Source organism: Mustela lutreola, chromosome 3 (genome assembly GCF_030435805.1).
Source record: "Mustela lutreola isolate mMusLut2 chromosome 3, mMusLut2.pri, whole genome shotgun sequence".
Classification (NCBI taxonomy): domain Eukaryota; kingdom Metazoa; phylum Chordata; class Mammalia; order Carnivora; family Mustelidae; genus Mustela; species Mustela lutreola.
In genome coordinates this window covers 162,006,201-162,024,857 of record NC_081292.1, presented here as the reverse complement: position 1 = coordinate 162,024,857, position 18,657 = coordinate 162,006,201, and the positions used below count along the sequence as shown (strand labels likewise).

Below are 18,657 nucleotides of genomic sequence, written 5' to 3'. Positions count from 1 at the left end.
AAAGCCTTAGTAGGTATCAAATTAAACTCTTTTAGTCATCAATTTATTGACTCTGCTTTAAATTCATCCTATGTGCCTACTCTGTGAAAAGGAATCTGGGATTCTTAAAATTTTTCTTCTGTGAAGTTTTCTCAGTAGAGGGCGCTAGAGAGACACTGCAAGAGGAAAGTCGTTCCTACCTCAAATTGTTCAATTGGCAGTCAATTAGGGATCCGTTTTTCAGCAGAGAAAGCTTCTCCCAGTACCCAGCTTCTGCAACATGGGCAGCTTCTCCAGCATTAGGCTCATGCCGCAGGAGCAGTCGCTCACGTGTTCAGCCTCCAGCACACAAGGCCTCCCCAACACTCAGGGCCTATGAGAGCATAATGGCCTGCTACACCCAGCCTCTAGTGGCTTCCCCCAGCAACTCTCCATTGCATTTTGTAACAGAATGTCTCTGGTAAAACACTTCCTCTGAACAGTTTCCTCCAGCAAGCTAGAGGATGGATTTCCAGCAAGATCCCCTGGCACAAACCTTCCAGCAAATTCTCAGTCCTGGGATGGGAGGTAGGGGACTCTTCCACGGGTATCTAAACTGCTTCTTAGATCTGCTGTTCCTGTATTTTTTAGAGTTCTCTTTATTTACTAGCCAATCCCTCATTATTCCAATCCCCTATTATAGTTAACACTTCTTTATATTAAACTCTCCCTATTCAAATTGCCGTGGGCCTTCTCCCTCTTGATTGGACCCAGACTGAGAAAAACTCCTAGGAACAAAATAGAAATGAAGCATCTTTTTGAGTATTTGGTATAAACAGCAGCTTGCCATGACAAAAAGAAAGTTTACTCAAACAACAATGAAATATCATATCTTAAAAGATGAAAATATTTGGGATTTAGATGGCTAAGAAAAATGAAAGCATATAGAGAAATTAGTCTTGTGCTTTTCTTTTGACTTAATAGTCCACATTATCATGATCACATTTATTTACTTTTTTTTAATATTTTTTATTTATTTATTTGACAAAGAGAGAGAGATCACAAGTAGGCAGAGAGGCAGGCAGAGAGGGGGTGGAAGCAGGCTCCCTGCTGAGCAGAGGCCTGACCTGAGCTGAAGGCAGAGGCTTAACCCACTGAGCCAGGCATCCCCACATTTATTTACTTTGAGATGAGCAAGATGTATACATTTTATCATCCTAGGATAATGTGCCCCAGGCACTTGAAACTATCCCAAAGTTAAATTTAGGGGAGTCATAGACAACCAAATAACTTAAAAGCTCTTGTTTTCCCTTCTCCAGTAATTCTTCTCCAGAATTTTCAAATCCTTCTGTCATCTTTAAGGAAACATCTATGTTTTTATTCCTCAAATGCTATTACTTTAGCCATGTAATTATAAAATAAAGGGAGGAAAAAGAAAAAAGACACTATACTTTGTAATTCTTCACAATTCTAAGAGAACCAGCATTTTATGTATGTACTTAGGCTAAATAAGCAACAATAAAAATGTCCCACATGGTCCAGCAGCCTTGTACCAATCAGATTTAGTCAGGTAATGATTACCTGCTTCAGAAGTACTTTCAATCAAAGTAGCTTCTCCAAGTGAGTTTTGCCAGCGTTCTAATTCTGTTTGGAGTAAACAAACTATTTGGAGTAAATGCTATGAAATGGCCAAAGGCATAACAATCATCCAAACATCTTCTGTGTTAGATTTAAGGCTATTTCTCTTTCTGAAAATTTGGAGGTACAGAGAAAGTGAGATTTCTCCAAACTTAAAGAGATTTTTTTTCAAAGTTTTAAGCCTTAAATATTATTTTTGTAGTCAGATAGGCCGAGTTTAACCCCAGCCCCGTTCCTTGTCCACTGGATAACTCCAGACAAGAGTTTTAACCTCTCCAAATCCTAGGTTCTTCCACTACAACATGAGGATAGCAAGGTCTACACTGAAGGATGGTTGCAAGGATTAAATGAGATAATGTGTGTAAAGCTAGTCAGACACTGCTCACTACTCTGCGAGGAAAAGCAACTGCCATTGTCCTTACTACTGCTGAGATCTCATTGTCTAACTTTCTAACCTTATTAATTCCGTGACCTCTTTTTTTTTTTTTTTTTTTTTTTTTTTTTTTTTTTTTTTTTTTTAAAGATTTTATTTATTTATTTGACAGAGAGAAATCACAAGTAGACGGAGAGGCAGGCAGAGAGAGAGAGAGAGGGAAGCAGGCTCCCTGCCGAGCAGAGAGCCCGATGCGGGACTCGATCCCAGGAGCCTGAGATCATGACCTGAGCCGAAGGCAGCGGCTTAACCCACTGAGCCACCCAGGCGCCCCCCGTGACCTCTTTTTTAAACAAGTTTGTGTCAGAAGATGATCCTATAATGTCTATGTGTGTCTCATAAAAATTAATCTGAACCTGAGGGAACCTTGAACTGAGTTGTTCACATGCCAGTTTAATATTTCTTTTATCTTTACTTCCCTTTCCTTTCAAAGTGAGTGTCTCCTTTCTCAGTTCAAAGTGAAGAGCAAGTGAATATTCCTCAAAAAGTGCTTTTACAACCTTTTCATTATTTGGCTGAGAACATTCTTGAGCATTTTTTATACAAATTGTGGTAATTTCACCATCCACTCTTTCCTCACAGAAAACTTGACAGGTTTTCAATGTGTTTTTGTAAAATCTGCTCTTTTTGAGGTAGAGGAAAATATCTGTGTCGAGAACAAGCGTTTCTCCTCTCCTGGTGGCCTCAGGTACTGAGGACCTGAGCGACTCTGAGGAGCTTCTTCTCTGGAGATGCCTTCTGGGGTTCTGCCTATTCGGACTTTTCCCCTCACTGATAAAATTCCTGTTTTTTTCTAAAAGAAAACTTGCTTTTAATAGCAAAGATTCTTTGAGCTTCTGGATAGCCAGAAATGATCCTTGGACGGAGATTCTTCCATTAGGTTCCAAAGGACTGAAGCGTAAAGTTGGGATTTTCCTTTTCAGATCCATTACCAGACTTTCTAGAGGGACTTGACTCCTAAAAACAGATAGATCGAGGATAGCTTCCACAGAGCTGAAGACCTAAAATTAAAGAGAGAGAAGTTAAAACAGCGCTGTCAGTTCGAGCAGACTACATAAACACGTTCTTTTTCTGCCACTCTCTCTGTCTCCACAGCAGTTACCCCAAACCAAGCCCAACGGCCCAGCATAGACTGGTTTCTTGCGCCATCAAAGGGATCCCACAACCCCATCAAGTTCACAATTTGGGATTCATAGTCCCTCACTGCATTTCCAAAAACAGAGATAGTCAAATATTTTTTAGAGACAGAATGTTATTTGAAACAAAGCCGTAAGCAAAACCTATACACTGTTGTAAGTACAGATAGCACTCTGTTCTAGCTCTTCTCTGTGGATGGGATCCCCTTAGAAAGCCCTTCTGGCAAAGTTCATCAGAAGCTGCCCAGAACCCTGAGTTTCTTAGTGAATGGTTTTAAACCAGTGAATTTTAACTCTTTCCTCCTATATCTACTCTCCTGCCTCTTTAAAATCTTTTTAATGTTCATCTTAATTGGGTTTTTGTCCCCAAATAAGTCTTTAGGTAGATAACTGACATCCTCCATATAAGCATAAAAGCACTTGCTTGAAAGCATCAAGAAACATACACAGAAACATAAAATAGGCCAGACAATAAGCAAAACATTTCAAGACACACGTTTGGCATTTAACAATGACTCAGGTTAGCAAGGGTGCATTTTCTTTGGTAGGAATCACGAGGTGAGAGTGCTTTGTGTCGCCTGTGTAAGGAACACAGAGAAGAAACATGATCCAGGGGGCACCTCGGTGGCTCAGTTGGTAAAATGACTGCCTTCAGCTCAGGTTATGATCTCAGAGTCCTGGGATGAAGCCCTGCGTCGAAACCCGTGAATCCCATGTCAGGCTCTCTGCTCAGTGGGGAGTTTGCTTGTCTCTCTGCACCTTCCCCTGCTCATGCTCTCTCTCTTTCAGATAATTAATTAATTAATTAATTAAAATCAGGAGGGAAGGAAGGGAGGGCGGAGGAGGGGAAGAAGGGAGGAAGGGAGGGAAGAGATCCAGGACCGCCAGTATCATACCTTACCTTTTCATGGCAATGAGGGTCTGTGAACGGAGTAGATCCAGACTTTTCTACCTGACAGCGTTCCTGTTTTCTGTTGACATTCTCTACACATAAGCAGAAACATTGCCATCAGAAGTGTTTGTGGGATGACACACTAATAATTACTTAAATTATTAATAATAAAAATCTTCAACTCTGTTGTTTCACATACCTTATTTTTTTCTACACTTTTCCTTTAAATTCAACATTTTTTTTTAAATATTTTATTTATTTATTTGACAGAGAGAGATCACAAGCAGATGGAGAGGCAGGCAGAGAGGGAGATAGAGGGAAGCAGGCTCCCTGCTAAGCAGAGAGCCCGATGCGGACCCGATCCCAGGACCCCGAGATCATGACCTGAGCGGAAGGCAGCGGCTTAATCTTAACACTGAGCCACCCAGGCGCCCTAAATTCAACATTTAAATAGTTTTCCCTTTTACTTTAAAATTCATTTTTTGTGTACCTATGATCCTAATCATATTTTTTAAAACACATAAGTGTGTATACATATGTATATATGTATACATATATATGAATAGAACACAAAAACCTAAGAGGAAAGTCTCCCTTTGTTAATTATGGCCACAAGGAGACCACCTTGAGAATCCAGATACCACACTATCCTGGTTTTCTTCAAAATTAGCCCTTTGCTAATTCTTTTTCTCTTCCCATTTTCTATATGTTAGCATACCTTAGGCCTCAGGCCTTGTATCTCTTAGCAAACGAAAACCCAGTCAAGGGTTCATCTTGACAATCCCACAGCTTTAGATACTAGCTCCAGATGTATCTTGCAAATTCTATCTTTGGCCTTGACTTTCCTTTGCTTTTGGAAATCTCTACTTCATTATGCAAATAAACGTCTCCTTGACCAGAGTTCAACTCTTGATAACCATCCCCCTCCCAAAAGTACTCTTCCTCCAGTGTTCCACATCTAAGAACATGACATCTAACCTGTCAGCAAATCATGAATGGCCACTGGGTCTCAATCACCAGCCCTGTTAACACCCTAGTCAAAACCAGCAATGACTACTAGCTCCTGTTCTCCACACCACTGCTAGAGGGATCACCCAAGAAAAGGTAGTCACACTTTGACAGTCATCTGCTCAAATCCCTCCCTCTCCCCCAGAATAAAATCCAGACACCTTGCCTTGACTTACAGGCTGCTTAATATATACTGGTCCCCAGCCTCTCATCTGACCCATCTCCTTTTACTCTCTCCTTACTGGCTCTGCTCCGGCCACTTGGGCCTCCTTGCTATCTTCAAAATGCCTAGCATGCTACCCTCTCAGCCCTTCCCTTGCCTTAGAATGTTCTTGACCCTTATCTGCACATTCCCTTACCTCATGCACATGTCTGCCCAAATGTCGCCTAAAGGGAATATTTCCCCACCCATTCGATCTAATAAAATAGCCCTCTCCATCCCATTCCATCCCTTTATTGTTTTATATTTTTTCATAGTATTCACATTATATGTTAATATACACAAATTAATATATAAATGTAATAAATAAATATATGAACCCAAATAAATATAAATATATAAATAATATATAAATGTGCAAATTAATAAAACACCCAATGCAATATATATTCATTTATTGCTTTTTTATTATCTATCCAGCATGGATGTATGCTTCAGGAAAGAAAACATTTTGCCTACTTCACTCACTGCTGTATCCAGAAGGCCTAGAATGGGGCCTGGCAAATAATAAGCACTCACAAATATTTGTGAATAAATGAATGAATGAGCCTTCTCTTTCTCTCTCTGAGTTATCAATTCAACATTTGAAAAACTAGCTTCCAAAAACACCATAATCCCGTAATAGCCATAAGAAGGAGTCCCTCCTACCATCCCTACCTGAACACTGCCAATGGGAAGGAAGGAATGAATGAATGGTGACAGATAAAGGTACCCTGATAATCCACAGTCTCTTAGGTCTCTCTCTAGATCCTATCTTCCCTCAAGCAAAACAAGGTCTTTTCTTCTGCCCCCAATACCATGTGGTATTTTACCTCCAAGATGCTGGCATGGAGGCTCATCTTTCTCTGGCAATTTATTTTGCCAGTCACTGAACTGTTGAGAAGGCTGCCCCTTCCATGAGCCTGAAGGGATGAATATGTTCTGCAGACCCAACGGCCTCACCTATGTCAGGGCTGGAGGTAAAGAACAGAATGGCTCCATCTGATATCAGATCCAAGCCATGTTTCTCCAGTCCATTACCAGTGATAAAGCCAACACTATGTTAAAATATCCTTTTGTTGGTTTGAACAGAGAGAAGCAAATGGTATGATGATATTGCTGAAGTCACTTGAAAATTCCCAAAGCGGTCATCTAATTTGTGAGATTATAGATTATTTTTGTGGGGATTTCTTTTCTGTATTTTACAAGTTCTCTACAACAAAATGTATCACTTTTTCCCCCAAGATCTAGATAGATTCCAAATATAGAAGGAAAGAAGTTTTCAAGAATTTGGCAGTTACTACCAACTTTATCATGAACCATTTTACATATATTCTTGCTAATGCAATATTGTACCACTTTTATATTCAGAATAGAATAATATTTTCAAAAAGCTACTTTAAACTTTACCAATCCCATGAATAATTTTAATGAAACTCAGTTTTTAATTTCATTTCAGAAGTATTTCTAAGTTTATAAAATTTGATTTGGAAGTACCTTTTTTTCCTTTGAACCTCACATTTGCAACTCCCCTGGCTTTTGTTGGATTTATCACATTTCCAACAACCCCACTTTCATTCTTAGTATCTTGGAAGTGAGTCTTCATTACTGTGGTCCGCAATTGATCATTAATAAGGTCAGCCAAATGACCAGCAACTGCAGCTGTTCTTTCAGAAGTTTTGGATTCCTTGCCTTCCAAAACGGATGCCTGTAAGAGAACGAGTAGGATAGTTTTTAAATATAAAAAGAAGATTCAACTTAATACAGGCATTTCACACACCAGTGAGGGAGAGGCTATTTTATTCAATAAAGGTGTTAGTACAGTTGATCAGATACTTGAAAAAAAGAATTAAGGATAGATCTTTGCTTCACATCATATGCCACATGTATTTGAGAATTAAATGTAAAAAGTGAACTCTTCATTTGTTTTATAAATGGAAAGCATTTGTTAATATTTGTCTGATATTAGAAAGGCCCAAAAGTAATGGCAATCCCAAAGTTAGAAATCAGAGATACAAAATTTTAAAAATTAAGTTTAAAAGCAAATCAAGCTAACCACCAAATATGATAGTTTGGAGATGGCTGTATGTTTTGTTGATTGTATAGTCCCACAGTACATAAGCCAATAATAAATACATCTCTACTTTTTTTTTTGCCAGAGTTAGAAAAAAGATACCCTAAAAAAACAAAACAAAACAAAAAACAGCAATCATACTGGGGCTGCAGTAGAGTAAATCCTGCCCTCCTATACATATCTGAGCTGGAATTCAACTACTGAGAGCATATGCTATTGCAGACCCCGCCATCATACTCAGCACAGAGTACCAGCTCCCAGTAGATACCTCCCTGAGCTCACTCTCTTTGAACTTCTTATTTTACCCAGGTATGAGGCTTCTATTTCAATGTTTTGACTTGTTCCCCAGCCCATTTAGGAAAGTGGACCCATAAGCTGCTCCCAGTGCTTACATAGGTAGTCCAACCCAATTATACCAAAGCTCAGACTTAATCTATCCTAAATTACCCCCAGGGAGGACAGGATATCTTATGGGCCTGAGTAGGGGTTAACAGGTCACAAAGATGTTTTGGGCTCTGAGCTCAGAGGACTCTGTACGCAGAACAGGACTTCACTGAGGACAAGTAAGCTACTTTTGACGTCCCAGGTCAAGAAAATAGTCTAGGTACATAATATCCTGTCCATCCGAATGGCACCTTGAAATGAAAGCAAAAGAATAAAAAAGGCTGAGGTCAAATTTTAATTAATGGCCAAATTTAATTAAAAATGCAAAAGAAGGGGTGCCTGGGTGGCTCAGTGGGTTAAAGCCTCTGCCTTCTGCTCAGGTCATGATCCCAGAGTCCTGGGATCGAGCCCCGCATCGGGCTCTCTGCTCCTCAGGGAGCCTGCTTCCTCCTGTCTCTCTCTCTGCCTACCTGTGATCTCTGTCTGTTAAATAAATAAATAAAATCTTAAAAAAAAAAAAATGCAAAAGAAGAGTTCAGAACAACAGCAAAGGGACAGAGGGACAGGGGATGAAAATGGCTCATGTTGAGACATATAAAACAAAGGGAGTGCCTCCTGAAAATGAAACTTATAATGATCTATTAAATATTTGTTACAGAAAATACTTTTAATAGAGGAAAACAGAGTTTCTTAAAATATTCACAACTAGATCGCATAGCAAACAGTAAAAATATATGTTTTCCTCCATCCTAGTCCTAATTGGTATAATGTAATAATCCCAAAATAGTTCTTCCTAGCAGAGGAAAAAAAATGACAAGAGATTTTTTAGATTTTTCAGGAATTCTACTTCACTGATTTGTCTCTATACAACACTGGCTGGCCCACACCAATCTCAATGGTTCCATGGCTTGTCAATGAGTTTCCTGTTTGCCTTTCATCAATGTCAAAGAAAAACTTTCCATCAATTTAAATTCAGAAAATCTTACTCCACCTCTGCCCTCAACGATACTAATTCCATATTTCTTTATTTAAGTGTCTGCATTTCATTTATCTTTGAAATCAAAGGAACTCTCCCTGACGACTACCAATCTCTGCTATCCAGCATTAAGAAAAGGGGTTCTTGGAAATAACCCCGCCGAGAACTACCGCAGAGATATAGGATTTTGAAACAAGAGCAGCATTTTGGCCAAGAGTTATTAGGTGATGACATTTTCCCAGTATCCGTGATATACTTAAGACACTTTGACCGTAGTGTCAGAAAGCTAGAAGCTATAAAGAAAAACTGAGTTTTTAAGCAAGGCAATAAGATTCATGCCCTGTGTTCGTATATATTTCCTTTTTTAAAAAGTAGTTATTTTCATTGACGTTGCCGTTGCTGCTGCCAGTAAACAAAATCGTACTGAGACCTCACGACGGCTTTGGCATCTCGGGGACCCGAGCCGTTAAAGGCCCTGCCACGCTCTCACGCGCTCGATGGAAAGGACACGGAAGGCTCAGTCTTGAACTTGCGAACGGTTCTTGCTAGCTAGCACAGATGGTGAAAACACGGAGCCCTTTGTCCTTGGAGGCTGAGCTACGGCCACACAGAATTCCCACTAATGCAGACAAGACATCGGGATGCCTTCCCAGCTTGAATCCTTGGCTCGACCCCTTTTCGCCCGCCCTTCTCAAATGGACACAGCGGCCTCCGTTTCTGGGTTCTTCTCTCCGCCCGGGCTCCCCCATGCAGTGGGAGGCCACAGTTAAGCCCAACCAGCCTGCGAAGCGACTTCTCGACGAGGCAGCTGTGCCCCGGAGCAGGAGACTCCGGGTGCGGGCGGCGGCAAGGCGTGCCCCGGCCTCGAGCCTCTCCCCCACCGCCCGCTGTGAATGCACCGCGCGCGCCGCACCGCCGCAGGAGCAGGTGCAGATCGGTCGGGGCCGCGTCTGCGGGCGGGTGGGCCTCCGCGCCAGGGGACGCTCCGCCCGCACCCGGCTCCCGCGCGCGCCGCCCGGGACAGCTCCGCACGCGCGCCGGCCCCGCTCCGCGCCCGTCTGGGGGACCGGGGCGACGGGCGGGAACGACCCTGCGCCGCAAAATGCAAAACAAAAGCAACTTGCCATGGCGGAGGAGAGACGCGCCTTCGGCCGCCGGCAGGGCCCACCCGACTCTAGCACCGCGCGGGCCGCAGGGAGGCCCCGCAGGTAAGTTTTGCTTTCAGTTTCGGCTGCGGCTAGCTCGGAGACAATGTGAGAAGAGACGGCCCCTCCACGGCCTCCCCCTGCTCCGCGACTCGAGGCCTCCGAGCGCGAGCGGAAGCCCCGGCCCGGGCCGCCTGCTGCCTGGGTAGTTTCACAGCGTTTGAAACTCGCGCGGGAGGGGCGCCGGCAGGAATCCCCGCAGTCGTTCGGGGACTCCCCGGGTGCTGTGTCTGTCCCGTGCTCAGTGGAAATCCGGACCTCCTTTTTGCGCCCTCGGCTTCCCTGTCGCGGGACTTCCCACCACCCCACACCTGTTCCTCCTCTGCCTCGCCTGCCAGCGCAGGGCCGGGCGAGCCGCGGCCAGGGACACAGGGCACGGGGCTGAAAAGCGTAGGGCCCCTGTCAAGAGACAGCTCCCCGGCTTGTCCACGCCGGTCTGACTCCAGTCTGGCACCTAGGGGGACACAAGTAATCTACCTACAGGGCTTCGCAGTCCAAGAGAGCACGAAGAGGAAAGGCAAATGGCTGGCAAACGTGAAGAAGCCTGGCTCCACTCCTAAGAAATACAGACTGAAATCCTCCCGAGATCCCTCTTCTCCACGATGAGGGTGATAGAAATTAAAAAGTATAGTGATACCCAGTGTTAGCCAGAGTGTGAGGAAGCGTCCGTGTTGCTGCAAGCGTAGATGGGTGCCACCATTTCTAAGGAGTTGGCCCCCTTTCAAAATTTAAAGTGTGAAATGAGTGCGGAAATGCATAGACTGAGCAGTTCCACTCTCAGAACTGAAGTTCCAGCGCCCAAGTCGAAGATACTGTACACAGATGCCAACTGTGCGTTGCTTTAATATGTGTCATTTTGGTTAAGCTTTTCACTCAGTCCGTGAATAGAGCTAATTATTATATGGCTGATGGCCCATCTATATGGCCTGAGACTATGATAATTTTAAACAGTTGGAGGTTATCTATACGTAATTCCCCAACTCAGACTTTATCTTCAGATTCCTGTATCTAAGGGCCCAGTTGTATGTGTAACAAGCATGTGAAATTTAACGAGACCAAGCAAAACTCTCCTTCCACCCTTTCTTCCCTCTCAGTACATAATAACACTACCCACCCAGGAGCCCAAGCTCATGACTCACTGGTCTTCTGTGATTCCTCTTTTCCTTAGCTCTGTTTAGGACATTCCATAAACACACATTCTCTCCAACCCCACCTTCACCAGCCAGGTCAAGTCCGCATCCAGCCTCGTTCCCCTTCAATTCATTCTGGATACCACACACCAAACAATTCTTTTTTAAGGTAAGTCAGGTTTGTTCCCTATTTAAACACTTTGATGTCTTCCCATTGCACGGGAATACTTCACATTGGTTTTATTTATTTATTTATCTATTACTTTAAATTCCCATTGCGCCTTAAATAAAATTTACATTTCTCACCAGGAAAGAAAAATGGCCTTGATCTACTTTCTATGGCTAGACCCCCTAAACTGTCCTCACTCCCTCTGTTCTGACCACACAAGAAGCCATCTAACTGGAGACTTTTCTTGCCCTTGGTTATTGTTTGTTTTGTTTTGTCTTTTTAATTTATTTGACAGAAAGAGAGAGCACAAGCAGGGAGAAGCACAAAAGGGAGAAGCAGGATCCCCGCTGAGCAGGGGCCCTGATGTGGGGGCTTGGCTTGATCCCAGGACCTGAACCGAAGACAGACACTTAACTGACCGAGCCACCCAGGCGCCCCTTACCCTTGGTTCTTTGTCCAGGCTGGATAGCTCCTCCCTGATCTTCACTTTTCTGACCCCTTGCTGTGACTAAAGTCTTAGCTCAAATGACCCCTCTTCAAAGAGACTGCTTCTAATTACCCTGTCTGAATTTGTTCCCCCCTCCCCAGTTAATTGTTATACTATCACCCTGTCACTCTGTCTTAATAGCATCACCCCTTTCTAAAAATATCTTCATATATTTATTGTTTTTCTCACTTGTCTCCCCCAACATGGTAGACATTAGTACTGCTCACCAGTGTTGCTTGATCTTCTCAATTCAGGCACCTGGAGGCATTGCCCTTCCTCAGCCTTTGATTTCGTCAAGGCCATATCATTCATTCAGCCTGTGAAAGAGAGGAGACCTGACATGTCTCCTATTTGGGTGAAGTGTTCCATTGGCAGCACAAGAGTCTCCAATGCTCTCTTCTTGTCCTTGGTGCTCAAAGAAGAATGCACTGAAGGGAACATGCACCACTGAGCCAATATGCAGAACACATTTGCACTAGAGAGCCGCCTGGACCCATAACAAAATATATATGAATGAAAAATAAAGTTCTGATGTTTTAAGCTACTGAATTTTTTTCAGCAACATCATGCTAAGATAGTCCACTAGAATTAAAGAACACCATGAAAATATTTGCAAATTACACATCTAATAAAAGATCTGTATCTATAATATACAAAGAACTATTACAACACAAAAATAAAAAGACAATTCAACTTAAAAATGGACAAAAAATTGAATAATAGACTTTTTTTTCAAAGATACATGAATGGATAATATGCACATGAAAATATACTCAGCATCATTAGTCATTAAAGAAATGCAAATTAAACCCACAATGACATACCACTCCACACTGACTAAAATGGCTGTAATCAAAAAGACAGATAATAACATGTTGTCAAGAAAGTGGAGAAAGGAGAACTCTCATACATCGCTGGTGGGAAAGTAAAATGTTATAGCCACCTTTTTAAACAGTTTAGCAGTTCTCAAAAATTTAAGCATAAATTTACCACGTGACCAGGAAATTTTACTCGTTGAGAACTAACCCAAGAGAAATGAAAACATCATGTCCAAACTAAGACTGCCAGTGTTCATAACAGCATTATATATAATAGCCAAGAAGTAGAAATAACCCAAATGACCATCAATTGCTTGAAGGATAAACAAAATACACCATATATATATAGTATATATATATATATATATATTTACAATGTAATACTGCTCAGCAATAAAAAGGGGTGAACTACTAATACATGATACAAAGATGAAGCTCAAAAACATCGACGAAGTGAAAAAGTCTGACACAAAAGGTCATATGTTGTATACTTCTGTTTAACCAGAAAAGACAAACATATGAAGAGAGAAAGCAGAATAGATGTGCTTTGGGCCGGAGGTGGGAACAAAGATTAACTGTAAATGGACACGAGCACCACGAGCCAAGCTGGGACACTCTCCAGGGAATAACAAGAGATCTAGGATAGAGTCAGGAAGTCTACCCATGTGTGCCATGGAACCTTAGAATGACCCTTAACCTTGTATGTTCCAACTATTCCAGCTTGTACGTGCTGACAGGACGCAGGAAAATGCTACCCCCAAAATATGACAGCTTGGCATACTGAATTTTCAAACTGAGGGAATAAAAGAAAGGACATGTGCAAGAAAGACTTTCTGACATTCCCCTGAAGCAGGTCATAAAACTCTTCAGTGTTTTATGTAACCCTCATTCTTCCCTGTATCCAAAAGAAAGGAAAAGCTTTACCTCCAAAGACAAAAGGACACAGAAAGGAATCTGAATGAACAGGCCTTGCTGTTTCCCTTAGTGTTTATTACACTTAGCGAACACTCTTCGTCCTAACATCTTCCACTTTTTATGACTTCACACTCATCATCAGCTTTAGCATAAAAACACTCGGGTTTAATAATTTCTTGGGGTCTTCATCTCCTTATGAAGGCTCCCGTATCACAGAAAATTTATATTAAATACATGTCTGTGCTATTCTCCTGTTAATTTGGTTTAATTGGTTTAATTTTCAGATCTAGTCAGGGACTCTAGGAGGGTTAGGGAAAACTTTTTCTTCCCCTAATGTGCCAAAAGATCCTTGAGCAAACATGACTCCAAATGTAGTCAAAATAATTCTAGCAGCTTATTACTGAAAAGGCATCCAAAAAAATATTTTAATCTCTTACAGCCCCAGTTACGAGGCCTCCCATCTCACTGCACTTTGCTCTGAATCGTAGCTTAAGGAAATGAAATTGACATTTTCCTGGATGTTTTTAATTTGTGATACCAAAAAAACAAAAATGAAACCCATTACTTGATATTTCATCTGTATCTTGTTATTTAATTTCATAAGACGTATATATTGTGAAGACTTCTAAAAATAGCATAATAAGAAAATCATTTTTAAAGGAGTAGTACCCAATGCTGAAAGGGAGCAATGAAATTGTCCTTACTGTACTTAAAATAAAAGTACACACTGAGGGGCGCCTGGGTGGCTCAGTCATTAAGGTCTGGTGTCTGCTTGGGTCATGATCCCAGGGGCTTGGGATGTTGGTTCCCCACCACCCCACACTGGGCTCCTTGCTCAGCAGGGAGCTGATTCTTTCTCTGCTTGTGTTCCCTCTCTCGCTGTCTCTCTGTCAAATAAATAGATATATTTTCAAAAAAAAAAAGAGTACACACTGATGCCTACCTTTCTGGAAAGCACTTGCAGCCATATATATCAAGATCCTTGAAAGAATTTATATCCTTCACCCTATCAACCTAGTAATTATCACCGTGAGATAAGATTAGAATTGCAGAAAAACATTTGTATTCCAGGATATAAAAGGGTTTATTTACATCAAAGCACTTATAAATGTGGAAAATTGGAAGCAATCTAATGTCCTACAATGAGAAATAATAACCCTAGAAATAGGGTATAGTCACAAAATGAAATGTGATATATGGTTGGGGGAAAAGAATTGGAAAGGAGGACATAAAAATGCTACCATTATCTGGGTGTGATTATACTTTGTGTATCTTTCAAGAATGAGCATCTTTTTTTTTTTCAATACCAACCAGATATCATTAACGCTATTCATTGCACAGTTTTGGCTTCCTGCCTTCCAAGCATACAGTAGAATTATACATCCAAGCTCCTTTATGGTTGGGTGGGGCCATATACTTAGTTCTGGCTGAGTTGCAAATGAAAGGGACATTTGCGGACCAAGAATTTAATTGCTATTTCAAGACCCTTCAAAGCTCTTTTCTTCTGGCATGACATCCGGCAGTAAATTGATGGCTGCTGGGATGCTTGGGTGGTGCAGTCGGTTAAGTGTCTGACTCCACATTTCCGCTCAGGTTGTGATCTCATTGTCATGAGATGGAGTCTTCAGTCGGACTCTGTGCTGAGCAGGAAGTCTACTAGGGAGTCTCTCTCCCTCTGCCCCTCCCACTCCTGCTGTCTCTCTCTCTCTCTGAAATAAATAAATAAGTCTTTTTTTTTTTTTTTTGATTTTTCTAACCCTTCTCATTTCTTTTTTTTTTTTTTTTTAAGATTTTATTTATTTATTTGACAGACAGAGATTACAAGTAGGCAGAGCAGCAGACAGAGAGAGGAGGAAGCACACTTCCTGCTGAGCAGAGAGCCCAATGTGGGGCTCAATCCCAGGACCCTGGGATCATAACCTGAGCCGAAGGCAGAGGCTTTAACCCACTGAGCCACCCAGGCGCCCCAAAAAATAAGTCTTAAAAAAAAAAAAAAGTTTGTGGTTGCTGTTATGTCCCTGTGAATGTCTACCCTGAGCATTCTTTTTGTTGACCCATCATGGACCAAGGAGTAGAATTTTGTTCTGGTCTCTGAAATTAAGACATAATTTGCCACACAGATATCATATAATTTATCCTGATTGATATACAATTGGTTTTCTGGAGCATTGCTAAACTCAAAAGAAAGAAAAAAAAAAAAAAAGACAATCCACAACACAATCAAAATACATGGCTTTGGTTGAGAGGCAGGTAATTAGAAAATAATTATCAGAGATTAGAAGGTTGGTGATTCATATTATGTAGTGGAAAAACATTTGGTAAAGCTTTCACATGTGATAGCTTGGAAGGCAGATTATGTACCTAATTAGATTGTAGTTTTTTTTTTTAATGGTGTGAAAAAGCAAAATTAGTAGCATATGTCTGTTACTATTGAGTGCATTTGACAATGTAATATAAAAAAGAAATGAGCTTAGAAAAGAATCGGCCAGAATGAAAGGGAATAGAGAAATCTGGAAATATGGGAACATGTAGGATGGAAGAAACAATACTTCTATTCTCAAATTATAAAAACTTTGAGTAACAAAGGCTCCACTTTATTGCAAAGATCAAATCAAAAATCAAGCTTTGGATCTCTGAACAAATTAAAGTCCCTCAGAACAACAACAACAACAAAAACAATTGCAGGCTACTGAATTTCAGCTAGACAAACTGGCTCAGGCAACAGAAACTGTAAGTGGTCTGATAGACCAAAGTACCTACAATTAAGTAAAGAGACAGAGAGAAGAATAGGACCAAGAAAGCAGAGAATTATAGCAACTCTAAGAAGTGAGTCTAGTATGATAACTAACATAACACAATAAAAAAGTAATAATAATTTTAAAAAAAATAATAAAACGTGAGTCTAGAAAAAACTGTCAGTGTGGCTATTAGTACATATAAGCTGACCAAAATAAAATAGATTAGAAACCTGGGGTGCCTGGGTGGCTCAGTAGGTTAAGTCTCTGCCTTCAGCTCAGGTCATGATCTCAGGGTCCTGGGGCATCAAGCCCCACATCAGCCTCTCTGCTCAGCAGGGAACCTACTCCCCCCCCCCCCTCACTTTGTCGAATAAATAAAATCTTTTTAAAAATTAAAAAAAAAATAAAATAGATTAGAAAACCCATTACATTTTGGGCTTTTATTTTTTTTTAAGATTTTATTTATTTATTTGACACAGAGAGAGCCCAAGCAGGGAGACTGACAGGCAGAGGGAGAAGCAGGCTCAGACAGAGAGAGAAAGGGGGAAGCAGGCTCCCTGGTGAGCAGAGAGCTCGATGCAGGGCTCGATGTGGGGCTCGATCCCAGGACCCTGAGACCATGACCTGAGCTGAAGGAAGTGTCCCTCTTTTGGTAAATTTTCAAAGACAAACTTTACTTCTATAAAATCTCTAAAACTCTAGAAATAAGCAGGAAAGCCAATGCTTGATTTCTGAAATCTAGCCAGATCACACAAGGGTGAAATGGTGAAAGGAGCCTAAGGGAAAAGTCCAATTTTCTACAAGAAGAAATATTTATTAAAAACCATTGTGAAGGGGCACCTGGGTGGCTCAGTGGGTTAAGCCTCTGCCTTCAGCTCAGATCACGATCCCAGGGTCCTGGAATCAAGCCCACATCGGGCTCTCTGCTTAGCAGAGAACCTACTTCCCCCTCTCTCTCTGCCTGCCTCGCTGCCTACTTATGATCTCTGTCAAATAAATAAGTTTTTTTAAAAAATCTAAAAAAAAAAAAAGAAAAAAACCATTGTGAATATTTGGAATTGAATTAAATTATCTGTTCTACTGCCTGAAGAAGGTCCCCAAAGACAACAAAAGTGACTATTTCAAACCTCATCCTAAATATTAGGAAAAAATTCTTTCTGACTGGCAGCCTGCCACAGACTAAAAATGACACCTTTTGTGCCAATGAGACTGTATCAATCAAAATTAAATAAGTTCTTTCAATTTTTCTTAATATTTCTTAATATTCTGAATTAATTTTACCATTTCCAAAGAACAACTGACACGAGAGATTTTTTTTCCCCTAAAACAGTGACTATGAAGAGTGCACGCTGCCCAATTTCCAGGTACCATGTCTCATTCTAAAGAGACACGTGAAAGCAATGAGTACTTCTAATGGTAGCATAACGACTTTAAAACCTAAAAATAAAATACCAAAAGCAAACCAAGCTTTTTTCTTTTTTTTAACGTTCTCTTTATTTTAGATGGCAGGCAGCAGCATTGGGTACATTTAGGTTTAGAATCTTTTCTAAAGCATTTAATTTCTGCCAGCACTTTAATATGAATTTCCTTCTGCTCTTGGCTCTTTATGGAACACACCGCATTAGGATAAAAGCTGTTCCAATGTTCTTTACCAAAGAGAATTTCACCTTCTCTGAACAGGAACCTCTCAACATACAGTTTAATTTCTACAACTTACAAACAGTGGGATGTTAATGAACTGGGAGGCTCTCAAACTAAAATGTAAGTCCCTACAGCACAGGGCCTCTGCTTTCGTCTTCAGATTGAAATCTAGGCTGATGAGTGATGAACCTCTAGCTTTGCATTTACTTCTCCCTTTATTCCAAGTGTGTCATTCCATTAAACTTACTTTCTCCATCTTAAGTGTAAATGAAAGAAAATTACGGTCTTTACAAGTTCTATTTGGAGATGTTTTGTAAAGAATCAGGGGACAATTGGCACTCTGGGCGATGAAAATTTTAAGTAGAAAGACCACACTCGGGGCCCCTGGGTGGCTCAGTGCATTTAGCCGCTGCCTTTGGCTCAGGTCATGGTCTCAGGATCCTGGGATCAAGCCCCACATCAGGCTCTTTGCTCCGCAGGGAGCCTGTTTCTCTCTGTCTCTCTGCCTGCCTCTCTCCCTACTTGTGATCTTTCTCTGTCAAATAAATAAAATCTTGAAAAAAAAAAAAAGAAAGAAAGAAAGACCACACTCAGCTCTGAAAAATATATCTGGGCCTGTGGGGGAAGATGCTATATAAGGGGAAAGTGGGAAATCATTGTTCTTGAAGTCCCTTGAAAGTCCAAGTCTATGGAAATCACAAACAGCTGAATGTAACGTTTCTTTCAGGAAAGGTTAAGAGTCAAGTCTGCATATTGGTGGATTTGGGGCCAAGAGACAATTGGCCCATATGCCCATTACAAAATGAGCCAACACAGCAGCGGGACAATTGCATCACTTATGGTTGATTTCAACGGA

At 41.2% G+C, this 18,657-nt stretch overlaps 1 protein-coding gene across 3 annotated transcripts; it reads right to left on the bottom strand.

Annotated features, from left to right (window-relative positions):
* Positions 1–962: 962 nt before the first annotated feature.
* On the bottom strand, positions 963–18,527 carry RBM43 (RNA binding motif protein 43). Of its 3 annotated transcripts, none has more exons than XM_059167377.1 (5): positions 11,917–18,527; positions 6,762–6,972; positions 4,067–4,149; positions 2,311–3,030; positions 963–2,068 (listed from the first exon to the last, which is right to left on the bottom strand). In XM_059167377.1, exons 2-5 carry the CDS (start codon positions 6,868–6,870, stop codon positions 2,039–2,041), a joined length of 942 nt encoding a protein of 313 aa, XP_059023360.1. In that variant the 5' UTR covers positions 6,871–6,972; positions 11,917–18,527; the 3' UTR covers positions 963–2,038. The 3 variants fall into 3 exon arrangements, with proteins under 3 accessions (XP_059023360.1, XP_059023359.1, XP_059023361.1); XM_059167376.1 differs by lacking the exon at positions 11,917–18,527 and adding an exon at positions 9,823–10,445; XM_059167378.1 differs by lacking the exon at positions 11,917–18,527 and adding an exon at positions 9,129–9,587.
* Between the last annotated feature and the right edge of the window lie 130 nt (positions 18,528–18,657).